Here is a 27,531-nt window from a genome sequence, read left to right on the forward strand (position 1 = left end):
GGACAGTGCCCCCAGCTCTCTGTTCCCCCCTCATCCAGTCATCATCCCATCGGGATCTTGCTCCTAATCAGTATTGACATCCGTTCTTAAAACTCCTCCTGTCACTTTCCCCTTTAATGTATTTGTGTGTTTGTTAGTTTTGCCCATCTGCTTTTATTTTGTGAAGTCTTATGCACTGGTATACCAAATAATGGTATTTGTACAGTAACTTATGAAAGGTACTGTACAAATAAATTTTATTATTATTATTGTTGTTGTTGTTGTTATACGAAATGCTAGTGATTATGAAGCCTTAACTTTAAAGCTGCTTTGTTATTTTTTTATTGTTAATTTATCATTAAAAAGTTATTATTTTGTATTATTGCGTAGGGTAAGATGAGAGCATTTTACACCAAAGTGCTATCCCTCTGTCTGTTCACACAGCTGGTGTCTCAAAGAGAGTGAGACTACACATTCTCACATTGTTCATTGACATTGAACACCTATCTTCCTGTAAATGGTGATAACGAACTGAATATTAAAAATTAATGCTTGCTAGTCACAGTAGGCATTCTTAATGTGCTTTTCGCATTACCACACGTGTTGTACATTAAGAACAGTATATATTCTTAATGGACATATTCAGAATTCTCCAGAATTCTAAAGACTGCCTGCCATGTAAACAAACAAGGGCAATCACCCTGATGTATTGACATCAAAGAATGACAGGAATAGCTTGATACTGGGAAGGTGCATTATTGTATGAGTTTTAAAGAACTGATAACTGACTGGTAATGAACCTCTGTGCTTCAAAGAATGATAATGGAAAAATTAGCTATTTGAGCTTAAAAAAAGGTGTGCTTGACATAATGCACTGGAACTATTGTACCCACACTTAATGAATAGCATACGGGTTTTTTTACAGTGTACCGATGATTTCTTATTGGCTTATTTATTTGCGTTATCGTTACTTTTGTTTGTTACTCCTGGGCATTGTCATCACAATTGCTATTGTTTTTGGTTTTCAATGCCCCCAGTATTCGTTCGGTCGGGCAGTCGAGCGAGGGTCAGCAATTTTGCTAGTTGTTCACGAGGAGCTGCTGTTGATGAGAACCGGTCTATATAAAACCTCTGAGTCCATAAAGAGTCGGAGCCCCCCCTCGCTCAAGAGTGCCAGGGAGATTGGTGTGCTGTGATTGGTGTGAAGGTGTAAGGTATAATTAGAGAAATATCAAGCCTGTTGCCCGCACCTCTCCTTCTCCTGGTGATGAGTCTAACAGGAGAGGCTGTTGTTGGCTAATGCTCTCCAGCAGCAGTCTGCGTAATCACACACCCCAATTAGCCACCCCAGCTCTGCGCTTCCCCTACTGTTTCCTCGCGCCCCTCACCGGCGTGCCGTGTAATTAGCTTTCATCCTCCGCAGCAAAATAGAGGGAAAAGAACATCAGTGATTGTGCTGCCACTCTCCGCCACCCCGGCGCACAGTAATCGCCAGCGATTTCAATCTGATTAATTTTATTGCTGATATGAGGAAAATTACCTCTTGTGAAAATTGCCCCTGTTTTTCTCCCCCTGCCCGCGTGCCTGCTGGGATGTTGGGGTCTGTGTGGGCATTCAACCTGTGACCCCCACCCCCCACCCCCCCTACCCTAAAGACTGACCACAGCTCAGGCCTCGCAACTTATCAGTCTGGCATCAGATGGATTGTGCCATTCCCTGATGGGAGACCATTTGGGCCGGTGGAAATTGGGCGGGAGGGGCTTGGCAATCGGCTTGGCTTAGTTTGACACCCAGCCTGCTAGGTGAGTAACTCAAGGAAATACATGATAAAATGCACTAAGCTGCCATTTACATGGGTGTTTGCTACAAAGATAAAGACGATCACTCTGAGAAAGCTGGGTGGCGGGTCTTGGTCTGAGGGCGCAGATTTTCTGTCTCGTGTCACGTTCATCAGGCCACAGAATCGATTCTGTTTCCCATGCCCCTCCATCTGCATTTCCCCCACCCTCCTGTTCCTCCCTGCCTCCTCTACCTCCTCACCATCCCCCCGCTGTTCAATGAGTCTCTTGTTAGTGCAGGGGCAGGTAATCAGACAGCTGCCCACTCAGCATGGAAAAGCAGTAGAGCAGTGGTTATGAGCAGCATGCAGCCCCACTGTGTCTGGGCTGAAACAGCCAGCCTCTGAACTGCGGAAGAGGTGCCTTTTTAAACATCGGGTGGGACGCCACTGTTGCATCTTTGAATGACTGTCTTATGTGTTGAACGTGGATGTCTTATGTGTTGAACGTGGATGCCTGATTGGCGTCAGTGGACAAGATGGGTGTGAGACGGGTGTGAGACAGATGTGAGACAAGTGTGACATGGGTGTAAGATGAGTTTGAGACAGATGTGAGACAGGTGTGAGATGGGTATGAGACAGGATTGAGAGAGGTATGACATGGGTGTGAGATGGATGTGAGACGGGTTTGAGACAGGTGTGAGACGGGTGTGAGCATTGCAAGGAACATGGACGGCGACCATGGCACAGCCGCGAGGAGTGCCAGCCCAGTGCGTTTGGTCTGCTCTGGCTTTGGCGTGACTGATCTGAGACACTGCCTGTTGTGTGCTGATCCCGTTTAGCACTGCACTCAGCTGAGAGAACCAGCCCCAGCAGTAACACAGATTTTACATTTAGAAATTGCTCAGTAAGTGCTGTCTCCACAAAGCTGCACCATTCTTTCGACCCTATGATACAAGAGCCGATGTTAGATCATGGAGATACTGTATATTTCATCATTGAAGCAAATGTTGTTGATTTAAAGATTTATTTATTGTTAATGTCTTTCAAGATTACATAAAATGACGCCTACATTTATTTTAAATGAGAGGAATTCTAACCTTTTTTTTACTTGGAACACCAGTAGGAGGAAAGGAGCATCTACAGTGTAATTATGCATTACATCACATATTTATTTAGTGATTCACTATAGCTGGTACATCTGACACATACTTTGGCTCATGTAATCCACTGGACACCAGTGACACACTTGGGTCTATCGGGTCTGGCAAAGTACCTTACTCAAGAGAACCATAGCAGCACACACAGCACTTGGGTCAGGAATCCATCTGGGCACTGTTGCCCATGTTCAGATACAATATTGTCCTTAGTTTTACACATGAGTTTGGTTTGTTTCATACATCATAGGAACACTTCCAGACATGTGATGTAGTCACAGCATGCAGAGATGGTAACAATCTTGTGAAGTTACAATACAGAACAATCTGTACATATGAGGGGATGTCGACCTAAAGCTGTCTAACAGCTACAGACTCTGTCTTTCACAGTATCTATTTATGTCAGCTGAGGTAAGTCATGTGGACCTTCATCCAATTTTAGCCAGCGTGAACGCACCCTCTGAAGTTTCATAGGCTGTACAAAGTACAAGTGCAGGGCTCATCCACCTGCTAAATAACCCCACAAAAAAGCAGGAATTTAAATAAATAAAAAAGCGGAGATGACTGTCAGATCCAGCTGGCAGCCCGCTTGACAGAGCGGGGATTATCCCTTTTCAGTCAGCGGAGGCGCTCATTTCTCCTGCCAGGTCGAACTCCCAGAATGCACCAGGGGAAATGTCTGCCTCCTTCTCTTAGCACACTGAGAGGCGATGTAGTGAGCGCTCAGAGCAGGGCTCACTTTGATCTCAGTCTCTGTACCCATTCTGCAGGAATAACACGCACGCTCAGATTGGAAAGCGTGTCATGTTTCCAGCTGTCCAAACAGATCTGATATATGGCATTAGTGGAGTGACTATTTCACTGTGCTTCTATACACAAGTATAAAAAGGAATGAACAAACGATTTGAAGAAATTTGTATAGTACTGTATTACTGTATATATGGTATATATATATATATATATGTATATATATATATATATATGGTGCCTTAAAAAAAAGTATTCAGCCCCCAACCCTTTTTCACACAAATGATTTTTACAACCTGAGATTTTGACTAATTAGACTTAATTTTTTTTAAATTTATGAATCACTCAACTCTGCAACAGAGCAGCCAAAAAAAGAAAATAATTCAAAAAAATCAAGAACTGAAATATCAACAATTAATAAGTATTCATCCCCCTTCTTTAGTACCTGGTTGAACCACCTTTTGCAGCTATTACAGCCATCAGTCTTTTTGGATAAGTCTCTATTAATTTTGCCCAACGTGATGGAGCAATGTTAGCCCATTCCTCCTTGCAAAATTGCTCAAGCTGTACTGGGTTAGGTGGGGAGTGGAGGTGGACGGCAATTTTGAGGTCTTTCCGTAGATGTTCGACCGGGTTAAGGTCAAGACTCTGACTGGGCCACTCAAGGACATCAGTTTTCATCATTTTAAGCCAATCTAGTGTTGCGCTAGCAGTGTGCTTGAAATACAAACTTCCTCCCTAGTTTATACTTTCCAGCAAAGGGGAGTAGGTTTTTATCCAGAATCTCCATGTATTGTGCAGCATTCATCTTCCCATCAATCCTGACCAGATTGCCAATCCCTACTGCTGAAAAGCACCCCTATAACATGATGCTACCACCAGCGTACTTCACTGTGGGGATGGTGTTTCCTGGCTGATGTGCAGTGTTAGCTGCACATCCCACTTTTAGCCGAAAAGACCTCAAGCCCTTCTGCCATATCTTTGTAGTATCTTCCAAGTGACATTTGAAAAGTCTTTACAGGCAAGCATGTGCTTTTTTCAGCAAGGGCTTCTTCCTTGCCACTCTTCCATAATGGCCCTTTTTGTGCAATAGCTTGGAGATTATTGACCCATGGACATAATTTTTAGTTGCAGCCATTGACTTCTGTAGCTCAGTTAGAGTGACAGTTGGCATCACAGTAGCCTCTCTGACAAGTGCTCTTCTTGTTCGGTGACTAAGTTTAGGGAGGTAGTCTGCCCTAGGTAGTGTGGCTGTAGTTCCATATTTCTTCCATTTTTGTATGATTGACTGCACTGAGCTCTGATATATGTTCAGTGCCTTTGAAATGTTCTTGTATCCTTCCCCAGATTTGTGCCTCTCCACAATTATATCCCTCACTTGTTTTGAATGCTCTTTTCATTTTGTTCAATGGATAATCCAACCATACCTTATAGACAGGGAAGGTATTTATGCTCACAAAGTAATTCAAAATAGGTGATCAATTAATTTCCTACACAGTTGGAGACCATCAACAAATTGGATGAGTTTATAAGCCAATATCTTCCACCTGAGTGAGGTTAACCTTATAATTATGAAGGGTATGAATATAAATAATTTTTAAATTTCAATGTCTTATTTTTATTATTTTTTATTTTTTTATTATTATTTTTTATTTTTGGATGTTTCTTTTGATTTGTCATGATGTGCAATACTGTGTAGACCAGCTGGAATTTTTTTTAATATGTTTTACATTTGGTATCTGAGACAATAAATTGTGAAAACAGTAAACAATAAATTGTGAAAACAGTAAACAATAAATTGTGAAAACAATGATATTAACCTTTATTTGTATGGTGCCTCGTGTGCAGTAAAAATACTTTTAACAGTAACAATAAATACAACAATAAAGGAATCAAGGACAGCAATAAAAATGAGTCTCTGACTCCATGACAAATACTGTCAAGCAATTCCATGCACTGATACCTCTCTGTGTGGAGCAATACTCTGCAGTGTCAGTGCGAAATGTACTCCTAGCTCGTGTCCACCTGTACCCTCTGGTTCAGCTGATAGAGCTTAGTTGGAAATAGTTTGGGCGACTGGCCTTATTAATCCCTTTTAAAGGGTGTTAAATACTTCAGCCTATCGTGGTCTTTCTCCCCACATGGCACCCCGCGTGGTCATGGAGAGGTTCAAAGAGCGGTTTGGCGCACAGTGCATTGTAGGCACCAGCATGGTGGCCATGGAGCCGGCTGATGGAGCCCTCTGTGCCATTGTGTCAGCTGGGCCTCTCCAGCCTGGCCCTGCCTTAGCAACACAGGGCTCCATATTTTCATCCAAATGAGGTTTTTTTAAACACCCCCCCCCCCTTCCCTACTGCAAGGGCACAGATGTCCTGTTACATTGAAACTAATGAGAGAGGCAAATGGAATCGGCCAGCCTATAATCCAAGCAAGCAAATTCTAAGATATTGCCTCTGTGGGAGAGGGGGTTGACTTTGTTCTCCCATGTGACATTTAGGTGCGTGGTTTCACAATGTGGGGGCAGCAACTGTCACCCCTGGATGAAAATCCCAGGTGTGAGGGTGAGGGTGTGTGTCGGAGGGCAGATGGATGTGGATGTACACACCGCTCCTCTGGCCTGGAGGAAATTCACTCTTATTTCCCATCAACCTCAAGGCAGTGCTGTAAATTGCATTACTGCTCAGAAAAGCAGAAAAGACCAAATTCTTTGGTGCATCTGTGAGTAAGTCACACACACACACAAACACTTCCTTATAGAAGCACACAAAACTAAAGAATAGAATTCAGACCAATCCTTGTGTGGGCTCTTGAAGATAGGTCTAGATTTATAACATGCAATAAATCAATGTCTGAATCACATTGTGAACATTTTGTTGGAACAACATAATATATATTTCTCTGTCACCATATAGCTGGATTCTCAAAAGAACATATCTTCTATGAAGATTGTACAACAAGGCTTTTTGGGGGATTAAAACAAAACAGAACAAAAGGATTTTTTACTACACCGTAGATCTTTCCCCACTACAAAGGCATAGTAGTAACATCAAATCTGACAGGTGTGAATCTGCACTGTTTATCATGTGCTCCATTGTTTGATCAGGTATTTAAAATATCTGACACAATTCAGCGTATTGCATCAGGATGTCTGAAGATCATTTTGATAGGCACATTATGAGCTGCTCTGAAAAATGTTGTTATCAAATATAAAACAAAGTGGGGGAAAAAAATGTCAATTTCCATGTTTAATGTCAGTATCAGAGCTGGACTGAATCTCAACTGTGTTAGTTCACAACCTCCTCACTTTTTAGCACCAGAAGGATTGCTTTAAAAACATACTCAGTGATATTCTGTATAAATACTCACTGGCGTTCTGAGTAGGGATAAAAGGTGTTTTGGCAGGAAAACCTGTTCTTTGGGGCTGTAGTGTTTTCACTGGTCCCTCTCACTGAAAAACAGGCCTTTCCTATTGAAAGGCTATTAGGCCTAAGGTTGGGAAGTGAAAGTCCTCAAACCATCAGTGCTGCTAATGCACTTACGCAACGAATCAAACCATGTAAATAAAATCACGGGGCGTCCAAGATGGCCGATAAGCGATCCCGCAGAGTCTTTGCTTCTGACCCCGTCGTCGAAAATGTGGTGGATCTCTTGTCGCCCCACCCGCCCAGAAAGGCAGCGAGGATCGCCTGGCCCGCGCTACCACCTCCCCCAGCTGACTGCTGAGCTGTTTGTTTAGGAATCTCGCCCTGAAAATTGTATTCCATCGACCATGCTCGCTATCAACACACAATTATCTGACTTAATCATGTGGAACAGTAGCAAATTCACCTGGGGCTTAGGAACTAATGACATTCTCCTCTGGTCCGCTTTAGTGAAATGGCCTTGGCACCTGGAGCAGGAACAGGGAGATTGCTGAAGAAAATTTGGTTTTCGCTTTTTTCTTCTTTTTTTTCCACCGTCCCCTTCCCTCTTTCTTTCTGTTTGTCTTTCTCTCGCCTTATCTCTCTCTCATTCACCCTCCTTCTTTTTTCTCGGTTTCTCTCCATTTTTGGCTCTTTTATCCCGCATTTTCATTTCAGAGCACAGGGAGTCGCAGCGTGCGTCCGTGAAGAGACGAGATTAAAGAGTCGGTCGTGTTATTTTCCTAGCCGTGCACGCTGGCATAAGACGCGCGCTGTGAGAATATCCAAACAGGGAAGAAACGGAAAAGAAACAGGCGTCTGGGAATGAGCACGCATCTTTCCCATTCAGTACGGCTGCAAACAGAATTCTCACTGAATAATTACACAGTGATTGTCTACAGTCAGCACGATCGCGACGGCGCTGTACTCTCATAGCATGGATCACGCGTCGGAATAAAGTCATTCCATCTGATGGATTATAAATATTGTTACTTGTGAATAATGATTTATCAATATACACATATGTTTTCCATCAAACATTCCGTCCATGTGTGAAATGGGTGTCTCGCTATTTTTCAAGGTGTGAATACTTCTCTCTGTTCACAATAATTAACATTGCCCCAAACATTGATTGTGGAATTAACTGTGGAGGACAGCAGAATATAGAAGGGCATCTGTGAAGCACTTCTATGATTTCATGAATCATCTTTGTGTAGAGGTATATGCCCATGGATTTTCTTTTGTTTTCAGTCTCCTTGCGCAATATTCGTAAAGAACATGAATGTGTATGCATTACATTATGTCATAGAAACTGATAAGGACCGTTTGAATTAGTCATCACAACATATGTGTAGGCCTAAATACAAAAATGGGAACAATTATGTTGAATAGTCTCGCGTTTTTACAAATGCCTTTGTCAAACCTTTTCAAGATTCGCGTTGTTTAAATACATTTTGAAGATGAAAGAAAATTCAATTCAAGAGGTAGATAATTTATTATTAATTTATTATTACTAGCTCTTTTAACGGTTTTGTAATTCCTTAATCATTTGGATAATCAGCATCCCTTGTTTTCTTCTGTATTTGACATGATTGAAATTCTGTCCCCAACTTGTTTCAAGGGTTGTTTTCCCACATTTCAATAACTGTAAGATTAACTTTAAGATTTTTAAGAAAAATTAACACAACTAAAACAAATAGTCATTTCTATGTGGTTGAGAGGAGTCATTTCCTCTTATGCATTATTATTGTGGCACACGGTGGAATAGTGTCCTCTAGCTGCCATCTTCAAAGTTCAAACTCTGACAGGTACACACACAGAACACAATCACAACCGACGAGCCTGTTCTAAAACATACCCTTTTTATATTTTCATAAACTGAAAATAGCTATAAAATAATCAAACTGAAGGCTTTATAACACAAGAGGAAGTCGCACACGGTGGTCGCGGTCATGTTTCTCCAACCACCGTGACGCGGTGTTACAGCCTCGCAAAATTCATAACCGCGTCCCTCCAGGCTCCCATAATCCCTCTTTTCTCCTGCGTAATGGGAGATAATGAGGAGAGTGCGCCCGATGAATCAATATGCAGCGACGGCTTTAGTTTGATAATTAATACCAGCGTTGGAAATAGATTTGTGATTTGGCAACGCAGGTCACTGAGTCTGATACTGTGCCGCTCTCCACAGTAAAGCCTCCATTCCGCCCTTATCCGCAGCCATTGAGCTAATCTCATTTTTTCAACAGTGTTAATTCTTTGACTAAAGCCTGTTATCTCATTAAAGAGCCCCGCGACGGGATTGGATGGAACCCTGACATCTGTATTCATTGGCCTCGAAATTAGTCTTGACACAAAATTAATGGAAAAAAAAGATACACAGAACATTGGAGATTAGATTACAGGCCAAGTATTACAGAACTGTATATTTATGTAATTTCTTTCGGTTTTCATTTCATTTTGTTGCCTTTTTCGGGGGCTGCCTGAACGTCATCTGGCACTGCAGTTTCTGAATATTTAGCAAGGGTCATTTTATTCCATTCCCTTCAAACAGCGGAGAACTAACAATGCTGTGTTGTGGGCTGACGTAAAAATACTATTGATGATGATACTTCCTCAGTTCAGCCCTTTAAAGGTTACACTTGAAATCTCTGTTATGGTCCATGTTAAATGAAAAACTTTCAGACAGATTTGTTTACGGTGATATAAAGATACAAATTGTTAAAAGTAATAAGAGCAGCTAGCATAGGGCAAACAGATACTTTGTCAGTTCCACGGTCAACCAAGGAGTTTTCATCCTGTTGGGAAGGAAACATCCACAGACTTACAAAAACTCCAGTGATAGTTTTGTGTTATTGATAACTCAAATTAGGTGACACTGACTAATGCTGGAGAGATTTTAGTTGAAATGCAATTTACACCAGGTAAAGAAATATACTTTAGTGAGTCATAGGTGTAAATGTTTAGCTTTATTTGCAATGGCAAGCTTGTCTTTAGCATGGCTCTTCCAGACAGGCAGGAGTAGAGAAAGACAGACATAACAAAGTCCTTTATACCCAAAGAGGATAACCTTACATCCAATACAAATCCAATAACTTCTTATAATACCTTCTTGAGTATATGAAACGATGTACCACCACCAAAATTGTAGTTTCTTTCTCAACACTTTTTTTTTAAAATGACGATTTGTCCTTATTATATCAAATATAACTCGTCAAACCAATCTTGTGATGTCAGGAGTAATGTTTGTTACTCTGTGTATTTCTTGTCTCATTTAAACTTTGCCACATTTTGATGCTCAGATGGTCACATAATTTTTATGCTCTTAACCGCTCCCCCACCCCCCCTCCCCCATTGGGAAAGTCAACATCAACCAAATCAGCTTGAGTAATGTTCCATTGTAACTGTAATATACTGTAACTGTAGCCTGCCACCATTCTTGCAATCCAATACTGTACCATCTTAGGAAACATCAGTTTTATACTTATTGTCAAATGGTGTCTTTTGCCTTTTATGTATATGACATTGATATTTCCTTGGGTAATGATCAGATCCTGGGCCCTAGGGGTCTGTCTGTAGATATGTGAGGATAATGTTGAAAACAAACAAGTAAAAACCAGCTTTGACTGCCAAACCTCCCCAACAAAAACAGGTGAAACTAAGTTATCTCACAGGTGGCAAAATGATGACCCCCCCCCCCCCCCCCCCACCGTCCCTGCTATCCTCTTGGCCTGACAGGGGCTGAGTCAGGAGCTGCACCGATAATTTCCTCATAAAAAGAGAGAGGAAAGCAGTGATGGATGAAAGAAAGTTGGAATTAATCCACCCCCCACTACCATCCCACTCCCTCTCACTCGGCACACTGTGTTGATCGTTTTCTCAGGCTAAAAGGTAAAAAATGAGGGGTGCAAACGGGGAACACAAGAGAAAGAGGATTATTATTATAAAGGAGGGAGAAAGGAAATCTAGTTCAGTATAATCAGGTGGCCCATCCCTAATGTACACAGCAGTCAAATGGAGGGGAAGTCAGGCTCACGCAGATAAAGAGAGGCCCTCTTCACACTCACTCCTTACCTCTTCATGATTACTGCCCCAGAGCCTGGTATTTGCACAAGTAATCAATCTCCTCTGGAGCTGAATGCTAATTTATAGGAAGGAATGACAGGGGACCAGGGAGAGAGGCAGAGAAAAGAGACAGAGGGTTGACCTTGACTTTTAGCTGCCCTTTATTGAACACCTACAAGGCATATTTGTGGCCTTGTTTTTTGTTACGCTTTCCAACACCTGAGAAAAACAATACAAAACACACACGGGTGTGCACACACGCACACACACAGATATATTATTTGTGCTACAGGTTTGAGGAATCTGGATATCTTGCTCTTTTTATTGTTCATGCTGCACAACAGCATGAACCATCCTGAGCTTATTCATGCTTGTTCATGTCTCGCTTTTATCATGATTTTCAGTGAACACTTCAAGACACAAGCACTTCCTTCACCGAAGAGACATGGGGCGGAAGAGGAAGAGCAGGATGAGGTGAGAAAGAGAGCAGAAGGTGGACGTAGAGAGAGAAGGAGAGAGATGAAAAGGACGATGAAGGAGGGGAAGAAAACTCAAGTACAGAGATGGGACGCGTTTTCTATAGGACTTGGTGGGCCAGTGCTGGATGCCACCCTCCCAGCTTGGCATTGCAGGCTGGGCAGGGGTCTGCTCCGTGGTGCTGTTAATGACACGTTTAGCAGCCGCTTGTTGATCCCTCAGATCTTCATTAACCCCAGGAAAGCGGTGGAGAAGAGCGAGGGCACGGGGGCACTGAGCAATCACCGACCTCATTATACAGACAAAAAGGGCCGGCCGAATGGAGATGCAGGGACAGAGGAGAGCGGGGTGAAAGGCTGTCTGGGAACAGGGGGGCAGAATAATAGCACAGAGAGCGAGGAGGGAGGAATAGGAGAAAGAAAGACAAACAGATAGGAGAAAGAGAGAGGGAGAGAGGACCTGATAGGAGAAAGAGAGGGAAAGATGAACCAACAGGAGAAAGAGAGGGAGAGAGGAACTGATAGGAGAAAGAGAGAGGGACAGACGAATGGATAGGGGCCTAAAAAGAAGGAGGAAGAAAGAGGAAGAGAGGAGCAGATATGGGGGTGGACCAGGACATGTAGACAGGGGAATGGAAGAGGGAGAAAAGCAGACACTCGGATGAGGGTAAGATGGACAAAAGAAGAGAGAAAGAGGAAATGGGAGAGGGATAGAAAGGAAGAAGGACAAAGAAGAAAGAAGGGGACTGGAGGCCCGAAGCTGATCATTGTAATACAGACTGGACAGATTGCAGCTTCAATTACACTGATTACCCATCAGGACAGATTTACACAGTGCTCCCTACTCTACACTCACACAGCACTGTCTACACACTTACTGGTGTTCAGAGCTCAGAAAACAATGAGCCACATTTACTAGCTCCTAATTTTTCTGCAACCAACAAGAGCTACTTACAGAGCACATCTCTCTCACTGTCAATCACCACCATCCAGGAAAGGGAGAGGTACGGCAATGACACTACAAGTAATGCTGTTCTGTTGGTATTGCATTGTTAATCAGCTGCTTGGCTTGTACTAATTCACAGCAGGCTAATACAGACTGCTCAAGCATTTGCAACATTTATGTGAAATTTACGGGTGTGCTGTATTTAGGGTACATGAGAGTTACAAGTGTGTCTTATTTGTGCATGTACAGTACATTATTACATTATTGGTATTGGTATTTGGGTATTGGGTGGGTTTGTGTGCTGTTTAGCTCAGGTAAATTGAGGCACGCAAGCACTCACACAATTTTGTCTGGTGAATGTTGACAGCTGAGAGTCCGACTCCAAAGCACCCATTCCCCTCCTCCTTGCTCTCATCCTGACCCTTGGTCAAAAAAATGGTCCCCTCTGTCTGCGTGTAGACCAGTTATCCCAGCCTGCATCCATGCAGTCATCGCTATTCCATGCACCGTCGTATCCATGCTCCCCTCCCCCGTCTCTGGGGTTATACATCCGGCCCGCAGTGCCTCGCTGCAAGGTCCTCCCCAGGGAGTCGGGCACTGGAACCGCTAGCCTAAGGACGAAGAGGCAAGCACAGCGGCTGTGGAAATGAGGGGGTGCACTGAAGCAGCAGCACGGCAGGAGCCCCAAATGCAGGGAAAACACAGGCAAGGCCTGGGGGTGCAGGTCCCCCTGTGAAAGGACCAGGAAAAAGAGTAATATCTTCTACTTGGGCAAGCAGAAGACCCCTGGGTCTGCCCTGAGGAAACGTGGGGTGAAAAGGACAGGCCGGGCTGGGCCGGGGAATGAACCGCGCTGCTGCAAATTAGGGGTACTGGGGGGGGGTGGCAAATCTGTTTTATTTTTTTTGCTCCCCAGACTGCTGTGTCCCGGTGACTAGGACCTGGCCTATGACAGAGCCCAGACATTCGGGTGATCCCCTTTTTGCTGGACAATAAAGACCAGCTTGCCTCCATCTCCTCCCAGCATGGGGGAAGCAGCTGGAGCTGAATTTATCCTGACTCCCCCCATGGCGGGACAGAGGCGAAACATAGTGAAGATGGTAAGAGTGGGGCCAAGTTCTTCTTGCTTTTCTGAGGGTGGAGTATGTCGGTCAGCTGAGAAGCATGAGTTCACAAGGTGAGGTGTTCCTTCATTGACACGGTCCCTTTCACAGGGAATGTTCCTCACCTATAGCAAACACATTAAACTGCTATACAAGACAAGACACTAATCCGTGGCTTCAATCATCTCTGCTCAACTTTGGCTCACAAGTAACGCCTTACTTTTTGCCATTTTTTGGGCAACATTCCCATGAAAAGTGATGGTTGGCCACAAAAAACCCATGACACATTCTGAACATGAAACAGTACTAAAATGAAGTGACAGACAGCTGTCCAAAAACCCTCAACCTGGCCTAGTGAGTAACATGTGTGCGCCACAGACTGTACTTCACTGAACAAGTGTTCCCTGTTTTTTTGTTCTTGCAAGTGACACAGCCCTGGAGAGCCACCTGTCCTCCTTTTAATGGCATTTTCAGCAGAAAAGAGAACAGAGATTAAAATGCTTAGGTGCCCATAGCTTTAATGTTCCTGCAGTAATTGTTCTGGACAGTCCCATCTCCTAGGGACAAAGACCCAGGTGACTGGGGAGACAAACAGCCAAGGCAAAGTGTGTGTGTTTGTGTTTGTGTTTGTGTTTGTGTGTGTGTGTGTTTGTGTGTGAACAGAGGTAATGAATCTGCTACCAGACTAAAGAAAGTTTAACTAGCAGTTATGATTGGATCAGCCACAGCATTCATTAAAAAGCCTGCTTTAAAACCTGAGTTCCTCTCAGTGGTTTGGACAGAGCAGCAGAGATATTTGAGCGAGTTTTCCTGGATGGAAACAAATGTAGGGCTCACACATAATCACGCTTGCTCCCAGATGAGATTAAGAGAGGTGAGCACACTGTTCAACACTAAAGGACACAAGGACATGCTGATGAGAGGGATCAGTTTGTCCACAGTCATGCTACACACTGACTTTCACCATGGTATCTGGCCACGCTGTGGTTTCAGAGGCATACAGCTACCAAACACTTCAGGGAGATATTCAAATTCAGTTATAGTTTCCTACCCCAAAAATATTCATTCTAATGAATTATATTTTGGTGAAATATTTTTCTTATGAGTACATTACATTTTCATTATTTTGAACTTTAAAAATGAGAGAATTTATCTGGATTGTTATTTATTACAATTTTCCATTCTGTATTATTTACCTCCCTTCTCTCTGTGTAAATACACAAGATTTTATCATTGAATTTTAATTTCTCTCATCAACGGTATTGCTTTAACTACAATCATGAGCACCACAAACATGGCTCCTGTAACAGGTAAAGTTAGAATGCCCTCTAGTGGTTGATTTATATTATTAATTGAATCTACAAACACAGCACACTCCATTCATAATAATCACATCTCTCCAGGGAAAATGATTCTCATTGGCAGTTGCTTGTTAAAAGCATAGTTCTGAATGAATGCATAACATTGGTGTTTATGTTTTAAGCTACTTTATTCTACTGTTTGACAAATGTCCTTACCTAACTTGGAACCTAAGGAAAAAGAATAATATCAGACTATATTACTTTCTTACACTGCTCTGAAGTCCATGTTTTGTGCTCATTAAACTTGTAATGGGAGAAACAAAAGTAATTTTGCTTGCGAGTCAAAAATACCAAGCTTTGTGCACAGGAAACATACATGAGACAGATCAGCTTAAGACTGGGCAGAGAACAAAGCAACAGGCAGGGCTTAAATAGGGCACAACACATGATCAGACTAACAACATACAGGTAAGCAGCAAGCAAAAGCGACAGACAGGCTGTCATGACTACACCTGCTGGCTGTTGCGGGAAGCAGTCTCTGAACCCCTGACAACACCAGGTTATGCATTGTTGTGCATTGGCATTGGTTACAAGCAGTTTCTGAATGGCAGCCCTGCCATTAATAACAGTTTTGTGAAGCTCTTATGGAGACTGGGTCACAGAGATGTAGTTTCAGTTCTGTGGTAATTTTTAAGATGGTTGTTTTGTGGTTTTTAACAACTATCCTCTTAAGTGTCCATCTATCCCTGTCAGTGAGCTCTGTCTTCTGACCACTGTTGCTCTTTCCTGATGCAGTTTTTCCTTGTTTGATGTACGCTGTCAATCACACCTGCTATTCAGGCACCAACTAATTTGGCCTTCTCCAAAATCTGGTAGATCTCTCACACTGCTTTAAAAACTCACAGATTAAAATGCTGATTTTATAGCAGAAACAAATTAGTCATTAGTGTTGAAATACATGAATTACTTGTGATTTAGTTTTAAAATACAAGTCATTTTTCATGTAGTGTTTCAATTATCCATTATTGTTTACATTATTCAATTCCTATATAGAAGCACACACACACACACACACACACACGCACACACACACACACACACACATATATATATATATATATATATATATGTGTGTGTGTACTTCTATATATATATATATATATATATATATATATATATATATATATATTCATTGATGCTACCACAGTTATAAACTTATAATTAAAGTTAACTTAACTTAATCATGTCTCATTCTTAATATTTAGAGTCTCACAAACATGATACCAATAATTTGCTGCCAGTCCCCTGAGCTCACTCTGATCCCAAACCAGGGATGGGTAAAAACAGGAAAAATCATTAAAAACAAGGTTTAATTTACATTCATTCCTGTAGGTAGCAGTGTAGCAAAACAGCTCAGAAAGTGGATTTTCAACTATAACTTGCAAGTTTCCATAGGCAGGGCATTGCCCTTCTTAGTATTGCACTTAATCCTAATGGTTTCAGGAGACAGTTATCGAATAACACAGCAATACGTAAGTCACCGTTGATACTGGCCTCTGCAATGGAAATAAATGCATTTTCAATTTTTGTTGTGCATTTGAATCATATATCTTTGCAATCAAAACACAAATTCCACAAAATAGACAATTCATTCAAGTCCTTCATTGTCCTTGAAGTCTTTCACTCCACAAATTTTTTCCTTTTCCAAAAAATAGCAAATCATATTTTAGAAGAATAAAACTGAAAAAAGTGTTGACTACCTTAAGATGAAATGACAAATGAAGTGCATAAAGGATACAGAGTAATACTAATATTAATACAATACAGAATGCAGAATAATACTAATACAGAATGCTAATAAACTCACCACAATGGATACAGTACAAAGGACCAGGGTGCTCAGGAGTGATCTGTAATTAAACTGGCACATATACTAATCACACACACACACACACACACACACACACACACACACACACACAAAAAAAAACATTTTCTGGCTGTTTAATTAACCTTAAGCCTCCACAGGTGCCTCTATCGTTTAATAAACTGTAACTGCACTACAAAAGGCATCTAAAAGGTATAGATTCACCTAGTCAACAGTGATCGCATGGGCAGCCCGGCTATCACGTTCCTCTATACCATGTGATTGTTTGCAAACTTTAGCCAATGCTTAAGTTCAGGAGGTCAGGCTGCAGCCACCTGGCACAACTCCAGAACAAATGGATGTGTGGCAGGATGCTCAAAGTCCAAGTGAGACCTGTTGAGGATCAGGTTTTGATGATTGCAAGGTCAGCTCGTCACACTTCTGGTACTCATGACAGCAGAATAAGTGCTATCCATGAGATCAAGCAGTTTCAAAACAACCAGTGTTCTATTGCAGCTGAAGCTCTGAGACACCACCTGGCGGGACCTGTAATTTATCTACTTAACATAGGAAGAACTTATTTTCTCCTAAATGCTTTCCATTGTTGGAATTGTTCATTTTCTTTTAACTACTGAGCCAAATTTTCAAGTATTTGTTTACTTTCAGACTTAACGGGTCGTGTAACGGATAAAGTTATCATCTTCGGGCTTGGGGTCGGGTCTGGCTTGGGTTTCACTTTCAGGCCCGACCTGAAGACCTTTAGCTACAGCCTGCAGCCTACAGACAGCAGCTGAAGGTAACATAACTTGTCAAGAAAAAAATTCCAAGCTATGTTCAGAGTTATATGATTTTCAGTTGCTGCTTCGCCGTATCATTTTGTTGACATAGGCCTACTGTATCCTTAATTGGGTTGCATGTGAACTGTCCCACTTTCTTTAAGGTACTGGAAAGAGGTGCGCGACTACTTTTATGTCGTCAATATTTGCATCATATTAGATGAATATCTGCCCTGACATAACTTTAATAATGTGAACGTGTATACGTATAATAGAGATTGTATTGGTGATGATGCGTGTATTGTTCAGTGCCCTCAAACATGTACCCATGCTACTGATTAAATGGGAACAAAAACTTCACAACAAAATGAAAGAATGAGAGAACTTTTTTGTGCTAAAAATGTAAATGTTATCCTTTGTTCTGTACAAAGACGTTTTGATTAAGGTCATGTTGTTCACAAATAATGCCTTTTAGTCCATCTAAGGGTCCCTGTAAACCTGTGGCTCGTGAGACACCAACACAGACCCGTACATTGGAAGTACAAAAACATTATATCTAATCTTGCCAGTATACCACCATTGCAAAATGTATTTGTGTGTCAATTTGTTTTATGTTTTATATATAGCATGTAAGGAGGGCTGCTCTTCATATGATTCAATGGACTGTGTGTAAGAGGGGCAGGGTGGAGTATGAGCAAGTGGAAGGTTATTCTCCTCAGGGTTCGTGTCCTTCTGAGAGTGGTAAGGATCTCCTTCTCAAAGAAACTGGACAGTTGGAGCGTTCTACTCAGGTCTTATGCGTCCGTTTGTGTGGGTGAGAGGTGTGAGGTGTGAGTTGGTGGTGGTGGAATAATTAACACAGGACAATAATTTACATGCAACGACATTCCCATCTCCTTATTTATATTTATATAGCTGTGTTATTTTTTTACTATACGGTTCACTTATGTTTTATAATGGAATTTTATCAAAAATACAGAGAACATTGTTCTGATTTCATGGGTCAAAATATCTCATTTAAAATCCGCCGCTTCCACACCCACGGTCTGACGTAACCAGTGGACCATACCACAACGGTGAGATTTCCCCAGCAAAACCACAGGGGGGCTATTAATCTTTGTTGCACGAATAAATGCAACCTCATTTCAGGTAAATATAATTTCAATTTCGCTGTTTGGTATATTGCTTGCTTTAAGCGTCAGAAAATAAGGATATAAAGAAACAACAGCGTCCCCCCCTTAGAAACGGGTAACATACAGGGGACCTCAAAGAGGATGTCAGCCGATTATGTATAGTGGCTGCAGTTTACTGCAGTAGTGTTCGCTTCCGCATTGATCCTAGCAAGCGCTGGCAGTGCGGGAGAATGTATCACTCAAAATGTAGCATATTTCAGAGACCACTGAGGCAAACGCGATTTATACAGTGCATGTATGTGGTTGGATTTATGGTAAGTGAAATGATGACATTCTACAGCAACACGTAAGTACGAACTGAATGAGAAAGCACGGCATGTCACCTTTTCGGCAATTCAACACTCCACTGGAAACCCGTCATATAGAGTTAATAAAGAATTGGTTGTCATGGATAGAAGAGGAAAGTAGCTAGCTAGCTCATTTCTCATGTCTAAAGTTTACTAGGGGTTACGTATACTTTGCAGTCAGATCTGTAACTGTCTGACATACTTTCTGTAAAAGTGGCTAGTCGTGTCAGACTGAGCTTTTCTGGTTCTTTGCGACAGTCTAGGTGAGCGAAAGGACATCGAAAGGAAAGTTTGCCTAAGTTATAACATTTTGCGATACATTTTTCGATTGTGCCTGGAGTTAGCTAGGTAAGTTAACCATATCATTTATACTGACGACAATCGGAGTTAACGTTACACCTGTCCAGATACAGTATCACTGAGTGCGGTCTGTAGACTAAACAGCTATCCATTTTCTCCAGATGTTTTTTAAATAAATAAATAAATGCTTCTCTATGAAGATGGACTATCTAGCTATTACTGCCTTTTAAAGTTCCATCGAAAGGCAATCCACTGGCCTCCATGACAGCTTCGAATAATATATCGTTCGGTATGAATGTCTGACATATCTTTAGATTTGATAAGGACGTTTCCCAGCAAAAGGAAGTTGTCTTTGTGTACAGTGTTTGTGACGTTTCTTTACATTGGGCTGTAAAAAGTCAATACAATTATTGGAGTATTCGAAATATAGTTTTGCTGCATAACCCTAACCACAACAGACTAGTTTCAGTTGGGGCAAGCTGTTGCGAATAAGCCCTCAGACTAATCATTACGTTTCTATGACACCCAAGCCGCTTTTGTGTCGTGATAACCTATAAAGATGTGTGTGACAGTCTCATAAACGGATGTCAAGCTAAATTTGGAGAAACTGTCTTGCATGGGTGGATGGTAAATTTGAATAATAAGAAATGGTCCAAAACTTTTCACATTTGCAGAGAGGTGTATGTTGTTCAGCGCACACAAACAGGCACATACATACACAGGCTGTGTTTTTGTTCTTTGTGTACTGGGAGGGAAGGATTTTGCATGGAATTAAGCTGTTAGTGTAATGGAAAGTGCCGTGACACTGGTACAGCCCCAGTGTGACTTTAATCAAGAAGCTTGCTCACTTGGCTCCAGATATATATTTTTTTAAATCAACATGCAGACTGCACTGGTTCCCAGTGTTAGAGGTGGTCTCTTGCCCCTGACCTGCTTTTATTCACCGATGACATTGTGGGGCTCTGGCTCAAAGAGGTAGAAAGCTTTTCTCCATCAACTTATAGTTAACTCATTTTCATCACTTACCTTTGTTTTTGTTCTTAAGATTCATGCTGCCATATCATGCATAGTTAAGCTACACATGAACTTACCGTTCTGACCTTATACCTGTCCTGTCTGACATGGTGGCAGTGTGCCACAGCCCCTGCATCACTGTAACTGTTTGGACAGCTTACAGCACCCGCATTCTGTGTTCCAGACTGATTCTCATACAGTGTGCAGTAGAACATTTTGAAATGAGAAGGCTAATCAGGTTTGCACACCAGAGTGCATGGTTAGCACAGGAGTGTTAGCCATGCGCTAAAGTGCTCGATGGTTGAGACCTCCTCTGTTCTGTGCTCCCCCTCTACAGGACCTGTTTGGCGTCAGCATGATCATCCCTCTGTTGAGTCATCATGTGAAGTCGCTGGGGGCTAGTCCAACAGTGGCTGGGATTGTAGGTCAGTGTCTGCTCTCGGTGTTCTGCTTGTCTTTCTTTACTTCCATTAAAATCAGGTAAGAGAGAGAACCACCTGGAGATGGACAGCATCTCTGATTGGCCATTCTTCAAAATCCAAATGAGAAATGATTTCATCTCTAAAGGTCAAATCTTTGCATAAACCAAGGCTTCTTTTTTCAGAGGAAAATCAATGAAGTTGATGAATGGATCAGCCCAAAATGGATGTTTTTGATACCACACATTGTACAAAATGTGTATGGATCAAAAAATAAAATGAGCTATTCTGTCTTGTTCTCCAGGTTATATCATAGTATTGATCTATAACAAGGCATTGTTAATTAAAATTGAAAAATTGCTGAAATTTAGATACAGAATTTCCATGTGTAGATCAAAGTGATGTTTCCATCTTCTCTTGTTTTTTAAGAAATGCACATTGCCAAGGCTTAGTTTTTGGAAGCTGGTTCTTAAAGTCACTAGACAACGTTACAAGGATTGCTGTCTGTAATGGCAATAGGAGCAAAAAGATGAGGTGAAATATACATGGCTTGTGAGCATGCGCAGTGTGTTCACAAGCATGAACTTTGGATATTAGGAAATGTGACTTGACAAAGTCTGGTTTCACGTCAGTGGGTTCAGAATGCTTTCAAGCATTGAAGTCTGTTAACTAGCATTACTGTTTTGATTCATTTCTAGGTTCCACTTATGGCATCTTACAGCTGTTTTCCAGTACAGTCATTGTAAGTATTTAACGTTCTTCTAATCCAGTTTCCTATATGTTATATTAAAATCTATCCAGTGAGCAGGAGGAGTCCACAGATGAGAACTAAAATGCAGAAAATAGAGGTAGTTGTGGAGAAACAAATACTGAAATGCGCTCCTGTAAGGCTCATGTTGGTTTAACTTACAAACTGGTGTTACATTTGACTTCTTTTAATGAATTCCTTTCTTTTGGAGAAAAAAAAACCCTTGTGTGGATGATGTCGATGTTGTAAGAACAACTGGAAACGTGCCTATAGGCGTGATGTTCGGGTAGTTCGAGCCGGGACGGCGTCTGCTCTTTGGGTCTGGCAAGCGATGTTGGTGTGGCGCGGGGAGAGCAAACAACAGAGATAGGAGAGAGAGACCGTGTGGCGCGTCCCATTGGAGGACGCACACCGTGCACACCATAGTGATCACTGCACTCCGAGGCCTGCTGAGGACCTCACTGTGTTGTCTGCCGCTTGGTCACCAGGGCAATGACAACAAGCACGGCTTGGAACCGCAGATGCAGCAGTGTTCCATTCCTTAATCATCATCAATAACAGAGTTTCAGAATCCAGACTCCACCCGCCCCACTTCTCATTTAACAAGATGTATTACTGTATAGTGGAGAAAGTCACCCACAGGGTTGTGTAAGCCATTGAAATTAGTTTAAAACTTGGGGTCATGGGACTAATTATAAGGAGAAGGACTCATTTATCCTCAGTCTCCTCTGCATGGAGACGAGAACAGCCAGGTCAGTGACAGCTCCCAGGGCCCAAACAAGTAAATTCAATTGCTGTGATTGCATTATGCAGTCATGCCCTGTATGTGGCATTCATACCTCAATAAAGAGCAGAGCCGAAAAGCAGGCGCCTGCTCAGGTCTTCTGATAGCTCTCCACCGCGGGATCCCTCGGGGCCAGTGTGCCACAGTTCAACCCTCTGGTGTCATGTCATCAAGAGGGATTTTCGAGTCCGTTCAGTCTTTTTTTTTAATCTAAATGAATGGTCTGATCCTCAGTTTGGTGCTGGTGCTTGATCACTGCTGGATGAATGCGACTTTTAGTCCTATTGTCTGCTTAGGTTTTTACTTTTTTGGTTCCATTTTAGGAATGGGTAGTTATTGTTATATGAAAAGTAGTTTCTTTGAAAGTTATTTAATAATTCAGCGAATTTCAGAAGACACAGTTGAGTATGCAGAAGAGAAAAATGTGCATTATAAGAGGGATAAACATCAATGTTTTCAATCATTTACTGAGAACATTGATGTTTATCAGGCCACAGAAATTGAAGTCTGTTTAAGGCATTGACCGAGAGAAATACACACATGGTCAACAATGTCTAAAGAGGTGCATCTTCAGGAGGTGAAAGGTAGTAAGGTAGTTCTAGTATTGGTGGACCTAATTATTGCACTGTATATTAGTTAACCAAAATGAACTTTTGGTAGACTCATGTTAATCATGAACTGACTTCTTGTTTCTGTGCATGTCTGTAGATGTCTGTCATTGATAAAACAGTATTGACTGCATTATTGGTGCTGTGTGTGTGTGTGTGTGTGATGTGCAGGGCAGCTGGAGTGACGTGGTGGGGAGGCGGTACTCTCTCCTGACCTGCCTTCTGCTGAGCACTCTGGGATACGCCCTGCTTGGTCTGTCCACTAGTATTGTCCTGTTTGTGGTTGCCAGGATACCTGTGGGTGAGTCAGTGCACAGCTGAGGAGACTGCAACTGCTGGGCTGGATGGGCAGGGCTTCAGGACAAACAGGCGATCTGTACAGTTCCCATCACGGGGATTGATATGCAGCAGAATAAAATTGTAGATTCAGAATACAGTACATAATTCACAGAGGATATGATTTGTTGATTCAGGAAATTGTCATCTTGTTGGACTTTTAGGTCAAACGTGCTGGCACAGAATTGCTTTATATAATTACACATAAATAATGTACCATATGATGGCACATATTTACAGTGCCTTGCTCTGCTATGGCTTTTGCCGGCTTTTGGATGATGATTTGTATGTGATCTTCACATCCTGTTTATAATTGTGTTGCTCTCTGTACCCAGGACTCTTTAAACACTCACTGTCGATATGTCGGGCCCTGCTGTCTGACCTGGTGTCGGAGACGGAGCGCCCCCTGGTGATGGGGCACTTCAACGCAGCCTCCAGTGTGGGCTTCATCTTGGGCCCAGTGGTGGGGGGGTACCTCACGGAGCATGAGGGTGGCTTCTACACCTCCTCCTTCGTCTGTGCAGCCATCTTCCTCCTCAATGCAGGTAGCTGAGAGAAGGAGAGAGTAACAGAGAGCCTAACACGGACTGGCTAGCAGGCTGACTGTGAAAGGCAGGCCTACTTATCTGCTTCTCTCTCCAAATTACTGGCAGCCACACTTCACCTGATTTGTTCATTGCAGCCTCTTTGAAATCTTCACATTTGAGAAATAGTAAATGCCTTTCCTCCATACAGCCATTTTATGGGCTCTAGCAACACTCTCCATTTCTGAAAGCACTTATACATGCTGTGTAATGCAGAATGAGGTTTCTCGTCTGCTTATATATCCGTGTGCTTTGTACAAAAATAATGATCATTTCAATGTTGATATGTGGTTGTGTATGTACTTGACTTACCTTAGTTTTCTAGGCTGTCTAGGTTCAGATTACCACAAGTTAACTTGGGGTAGTGCTTGAATGGTGTTGCGCATGCCCTCACTGGTGTTGAGTGTGTTGTTAGCCTGCTCTGACACAGCTTCTCATTTAGCATGCATGGATACACTTCTGGCCTCTTGCACTGGAAGTTGTGGATGTGGATAAGAGTACCTGCTAAATTCACGTAAACTAATGTAAAGAAAGGAAAACTTATCACCCGCTGTTTGTTCAGGCTTAGTGTGGATGCTGCCTTGGAGCGATGCCCCGAGCCGTACGGACGCCAATGCCAACAGCAACAGTGAATCCCCAGACACGGCAAAGAGGTCAAGGCAGAATGGTTCGGACGGGGCCAACCACATTGGGCCAGGGCCAGGCCTGGTGGGGCGGGACCCATCCCCCCTGCAGCCCGCCTGGAGGCAGCTGTCATCGGTGCTGCTGCGGATACGCACGGTGGCGTCCTCAGACATGTGGGACGTGTTCTTGGTGCGCCTCCTCATGGCAGTGGCCATCATGTTGTACTACAGCAACTTCTCGCTGGCGCTGGAGGAGCGCTTCGCCCTCAAGCCCAAGGTGACAGGCTACCTGATCAGCTACAGCAGCACGCTGGGGGCGCTGGCTGGCTGCCTGGTGGGGCCTGTCACCAAGCTCTACCGAAACGACATGTCGGCTCTGCTGCTGCACTCCACCATGCTCACCTGCTCACTCATTTTCCTGTACGCCACGGCGCCCAGCGTGTGGCAGGTGCTGCTCACTTCCACCTTCTTCGCCATCTCCACCACCATTGGCCGCACCTGCATCACGGACTTGGAGCTGCGGCGTGGCGGTGGCGCCCGGGCCAGTGGCACGCTCATTGGCGCCGGGCAGTCGGTCACCGCCGTGGGCCGTGTGCTGGCACCCCTGCTCTCAGGTCTGGCGCAGGAGGTGAGCCCCTGCGGGCCACCCGCCCTCGGGGTCGTGCTGGCACTCGCCGCCGTCCTGCTGCTGCTCATCAGGATGCCCAAGTGGGACAGCAAGGGGAAGGCCAAAAATCCCAAACTCTGAGAGAAAGAGAGAAAGAGAGAGAGAGAGAGAGAGAGAGAGAGAGAAGGAGAGAGAAGGGCAGACACTATTTCAGAGCGTTGTGATGGCAGCAGCCAATTGTCCAGGCTTTGGCCTTTTGGGAGGTGCTCTTTCTCGACGGCCAGCATGTCTCAGTGGCCGTTCATGGAGACGGATACCTCTGCCGTTAGCCGGGTCGCTGTGCAGGAATCATCACCAGCATTGCTACTCCTGTGTCCTGTACTCACGGGCAGCAGTAGCAAACTCTAAACTCAAGCACAGTGTTACCGAGTCAACCCTAAACGCAAGGTCCAGCAGTCTTTTTATAATGAGAGTTTATCATATTTGTGCAAACAGATTGCACAAAAAGAGTACATTGAGACTAAAGCTGTCAGGCTGAAAGTCACAGGGAGCTCACCTGTACTGACACATCACAGAGCCATAGGAAGGCTCAGCCTTGTTTAATTTTGCACAATGGGAAGAGATGAGTGCAACACTAAAACAGTTCATGGCACTCTGCTAAGCTAACCACTTTAGTTTTTGATGATCTATCAAAGAATTTTGGTGTGGAACAAAAACATCTAACAATTGCTCAGTGTCTTGTCTTTGCCCTGCAGCCAACTAGAAAGTAGGTCAATTTATGAATTCGTGGAATTCCTGTGCAATTTAGCCTGTTTACCACTCATGTTTCTCAAGCACCTAGTTTCAGTCCTGTTTATCAGATGGAAGGGGGTTACCATTTAGACTCTGGCAGGACTTGTGTCAGTATTTTATTTTTCTGTTGGTATCAGAATGGGGTTTAAATATTTGGAACTTTTGTTGGGAGGTTTGTTTTATTTTTAAATTCTAATATACATTGGTCATTAATTCCGACAATTATTTATATGGGGTTGAAATACTTTGAGTCTGAACATTCATTTAATAAGTATATATTCGATATTTAAAACAGTGGGAGTTTTTATGATCCCAATAGCCTAATAAAGGTGAGGTCATTTAAATTAATGGTAGTTCTTTTTCCCAGAAGAGATGTTACACTCACCTCTGCATTGAAAATGAGTCCCGTTTAAAATCCAACATCCTAAATGTTCATTAAATAACCCCTTTATTTGAAAATGAAATGATCATTCGAGTCAATTTCGGACGTGATTGCTGTTCGCGTTGAATAACGTTGCTCTGTGTAATTCTTCCCACTGTTATTGGCATTGCCTGGAGAATGATTGAAATTTTCCAAGGAAAAAAAGACACATACTGCAGAAGCACCAGCAGTACTTAATATGAAGGAGACAGAATAGACAACGTATTTTTGTTAATAAGACTCATTCAAGTACACCCTATGTGTCCAAAACAATGTTAATACATGTTTTACTTAATCTTTGAGATTTGTGTGCCTGAACTATTCTTTTGTTTTCTGAGCAATTGTATTGTCTGGATTGGCAGACATTGTCTGGATTGGCAGTTTGTTTCTCAATGTCGGTCTTCCACTTGTGGCCTTGAATTGGTAGGTTTTTTACTTTAATTGATGGAATTAGGTTTTTCACGGTTCTGAACAATCCGAGGAAAAGTTGACGGAATAAAGCAAAACTGCATTTTCAAAGTCGTTCTTCATTTGCGCAACAATTTCAAATCGTCATCCTTTGACTAGGATAATGGCAGCCATTGATAACCCTTAGTCACAGAAACACATTACCACTAGGTGGCAGCAACGCACGTAGAGTAAAGAGCTCCTCTCCATTGGCGTTAGAGGGCACCTTCAGTTGATGCGTTTGAACCACTCCTTGCAAGACTCGCGAGATACGGTAAAACTGGTGTGTAAAGGGGCACCCTATTTGAAGTAGGTGGAACTTTGGGAACTAGGATCCCCATGTAGACACCCTGTCTCAAATAAAAAAAATATAAACAATTGTTTTTTCTTTTTTAACAAACGCTAATTTTGCCCAACAGTACTCCGAATATAGGATATACATGTTTGCAGTATACATTAATAAAATGTCTCACCTGTCTCCTTCTGCTAATGTGGCCATTCCCATATATCATCTGACCTCCCTATAGAGACTACCTGGAGTCCACCCTCCTCTCCAATTGTCTCTTTCAATTCAGAGGAAGCCATCTTTTCTTCAGTAAGATTTCAGAAGTATGGAAACCCTGGCTGCACTCCAAAACTGCTTAATTCCATCCTTTGTGGATTCCTACATCAGTCTTTCACAATCTGCACACACACATACAGCACTGCACCCAGTAGTCAATACCTAAATGCAGCACCAGTGGTTACATACTGCTGCCCACTGCTAAATGCTGACA

General features: G+C 42.7%; 1 protein-coding gene across 1 annotated transcript; it reads left to right on the forward strand.

Annotated features, from left to right (window-relative positions):
- The first annotated feature begins 18,844 nt into the window (after positions 1-18,844).
- mfsd9 (major facilitator superfamily domain containing 9) lies at positions 18,845-27,045 on the forward strand. The gene is made up of 6 exons (XM_036544629.1): positions 18,845-19,039; positions 20,724-20,811; positions 21,504-21,547; positions 23,117-23,246; positions 23,617-23,826; positions 24,428-27,045. The coding sequence occupies exons 1-6, from the start codon at positions 18,956-18,958 to the stop codon at positions 25,234-25,236; spliced, it is 1,365 nt and encodes a 454-aa protein (XP_036400522.1). The 5' UTR covers positions 18,845-18,955; the 3' UTR covers positions 25,237-27,045.
- Positions 27,046-27,531: the final 486 nt, after the last annotated feature.

Source organism: Megalops cyprinoides, chromosome 14 (assembly GCF_013368585.1).
Source record: "Megalops cyprinoides isolate fMegCyp1 chromosome 14, fMegCyp1.pri, whole genome shotgun sequence".
In the NCBI taxonomy this organism is placed as follows: Eukaryota; Metazoa; Chordata; class Actinopteri; order Elopiformes; family Megalopidae; genus Megalops; species Megalops cyprinoides.

Coding starts and splice junctions, on each gene's coding strand:
- mfsd9 (XM_036544629.1), top strand. CDS start 18,956: ATGTATCACTCAAAATGTAGCATATTTCAGAGACCACTGAGGCAAACG. Junction 23,247..23,616: donor GGTTGCCAGGATACCTGTGG/GTGAGTCAGTGC, acceptor CTCTGTACCCAG/GACTCTTTAAACACTCACTG. Junction 23,827..24,427: donor CATCTTCCTCCTCAATGCAG/GTAGCTGAGAGA, acceptor CTGTTTGTTCAG/GCTTAGTGTGGATGCTGCCT.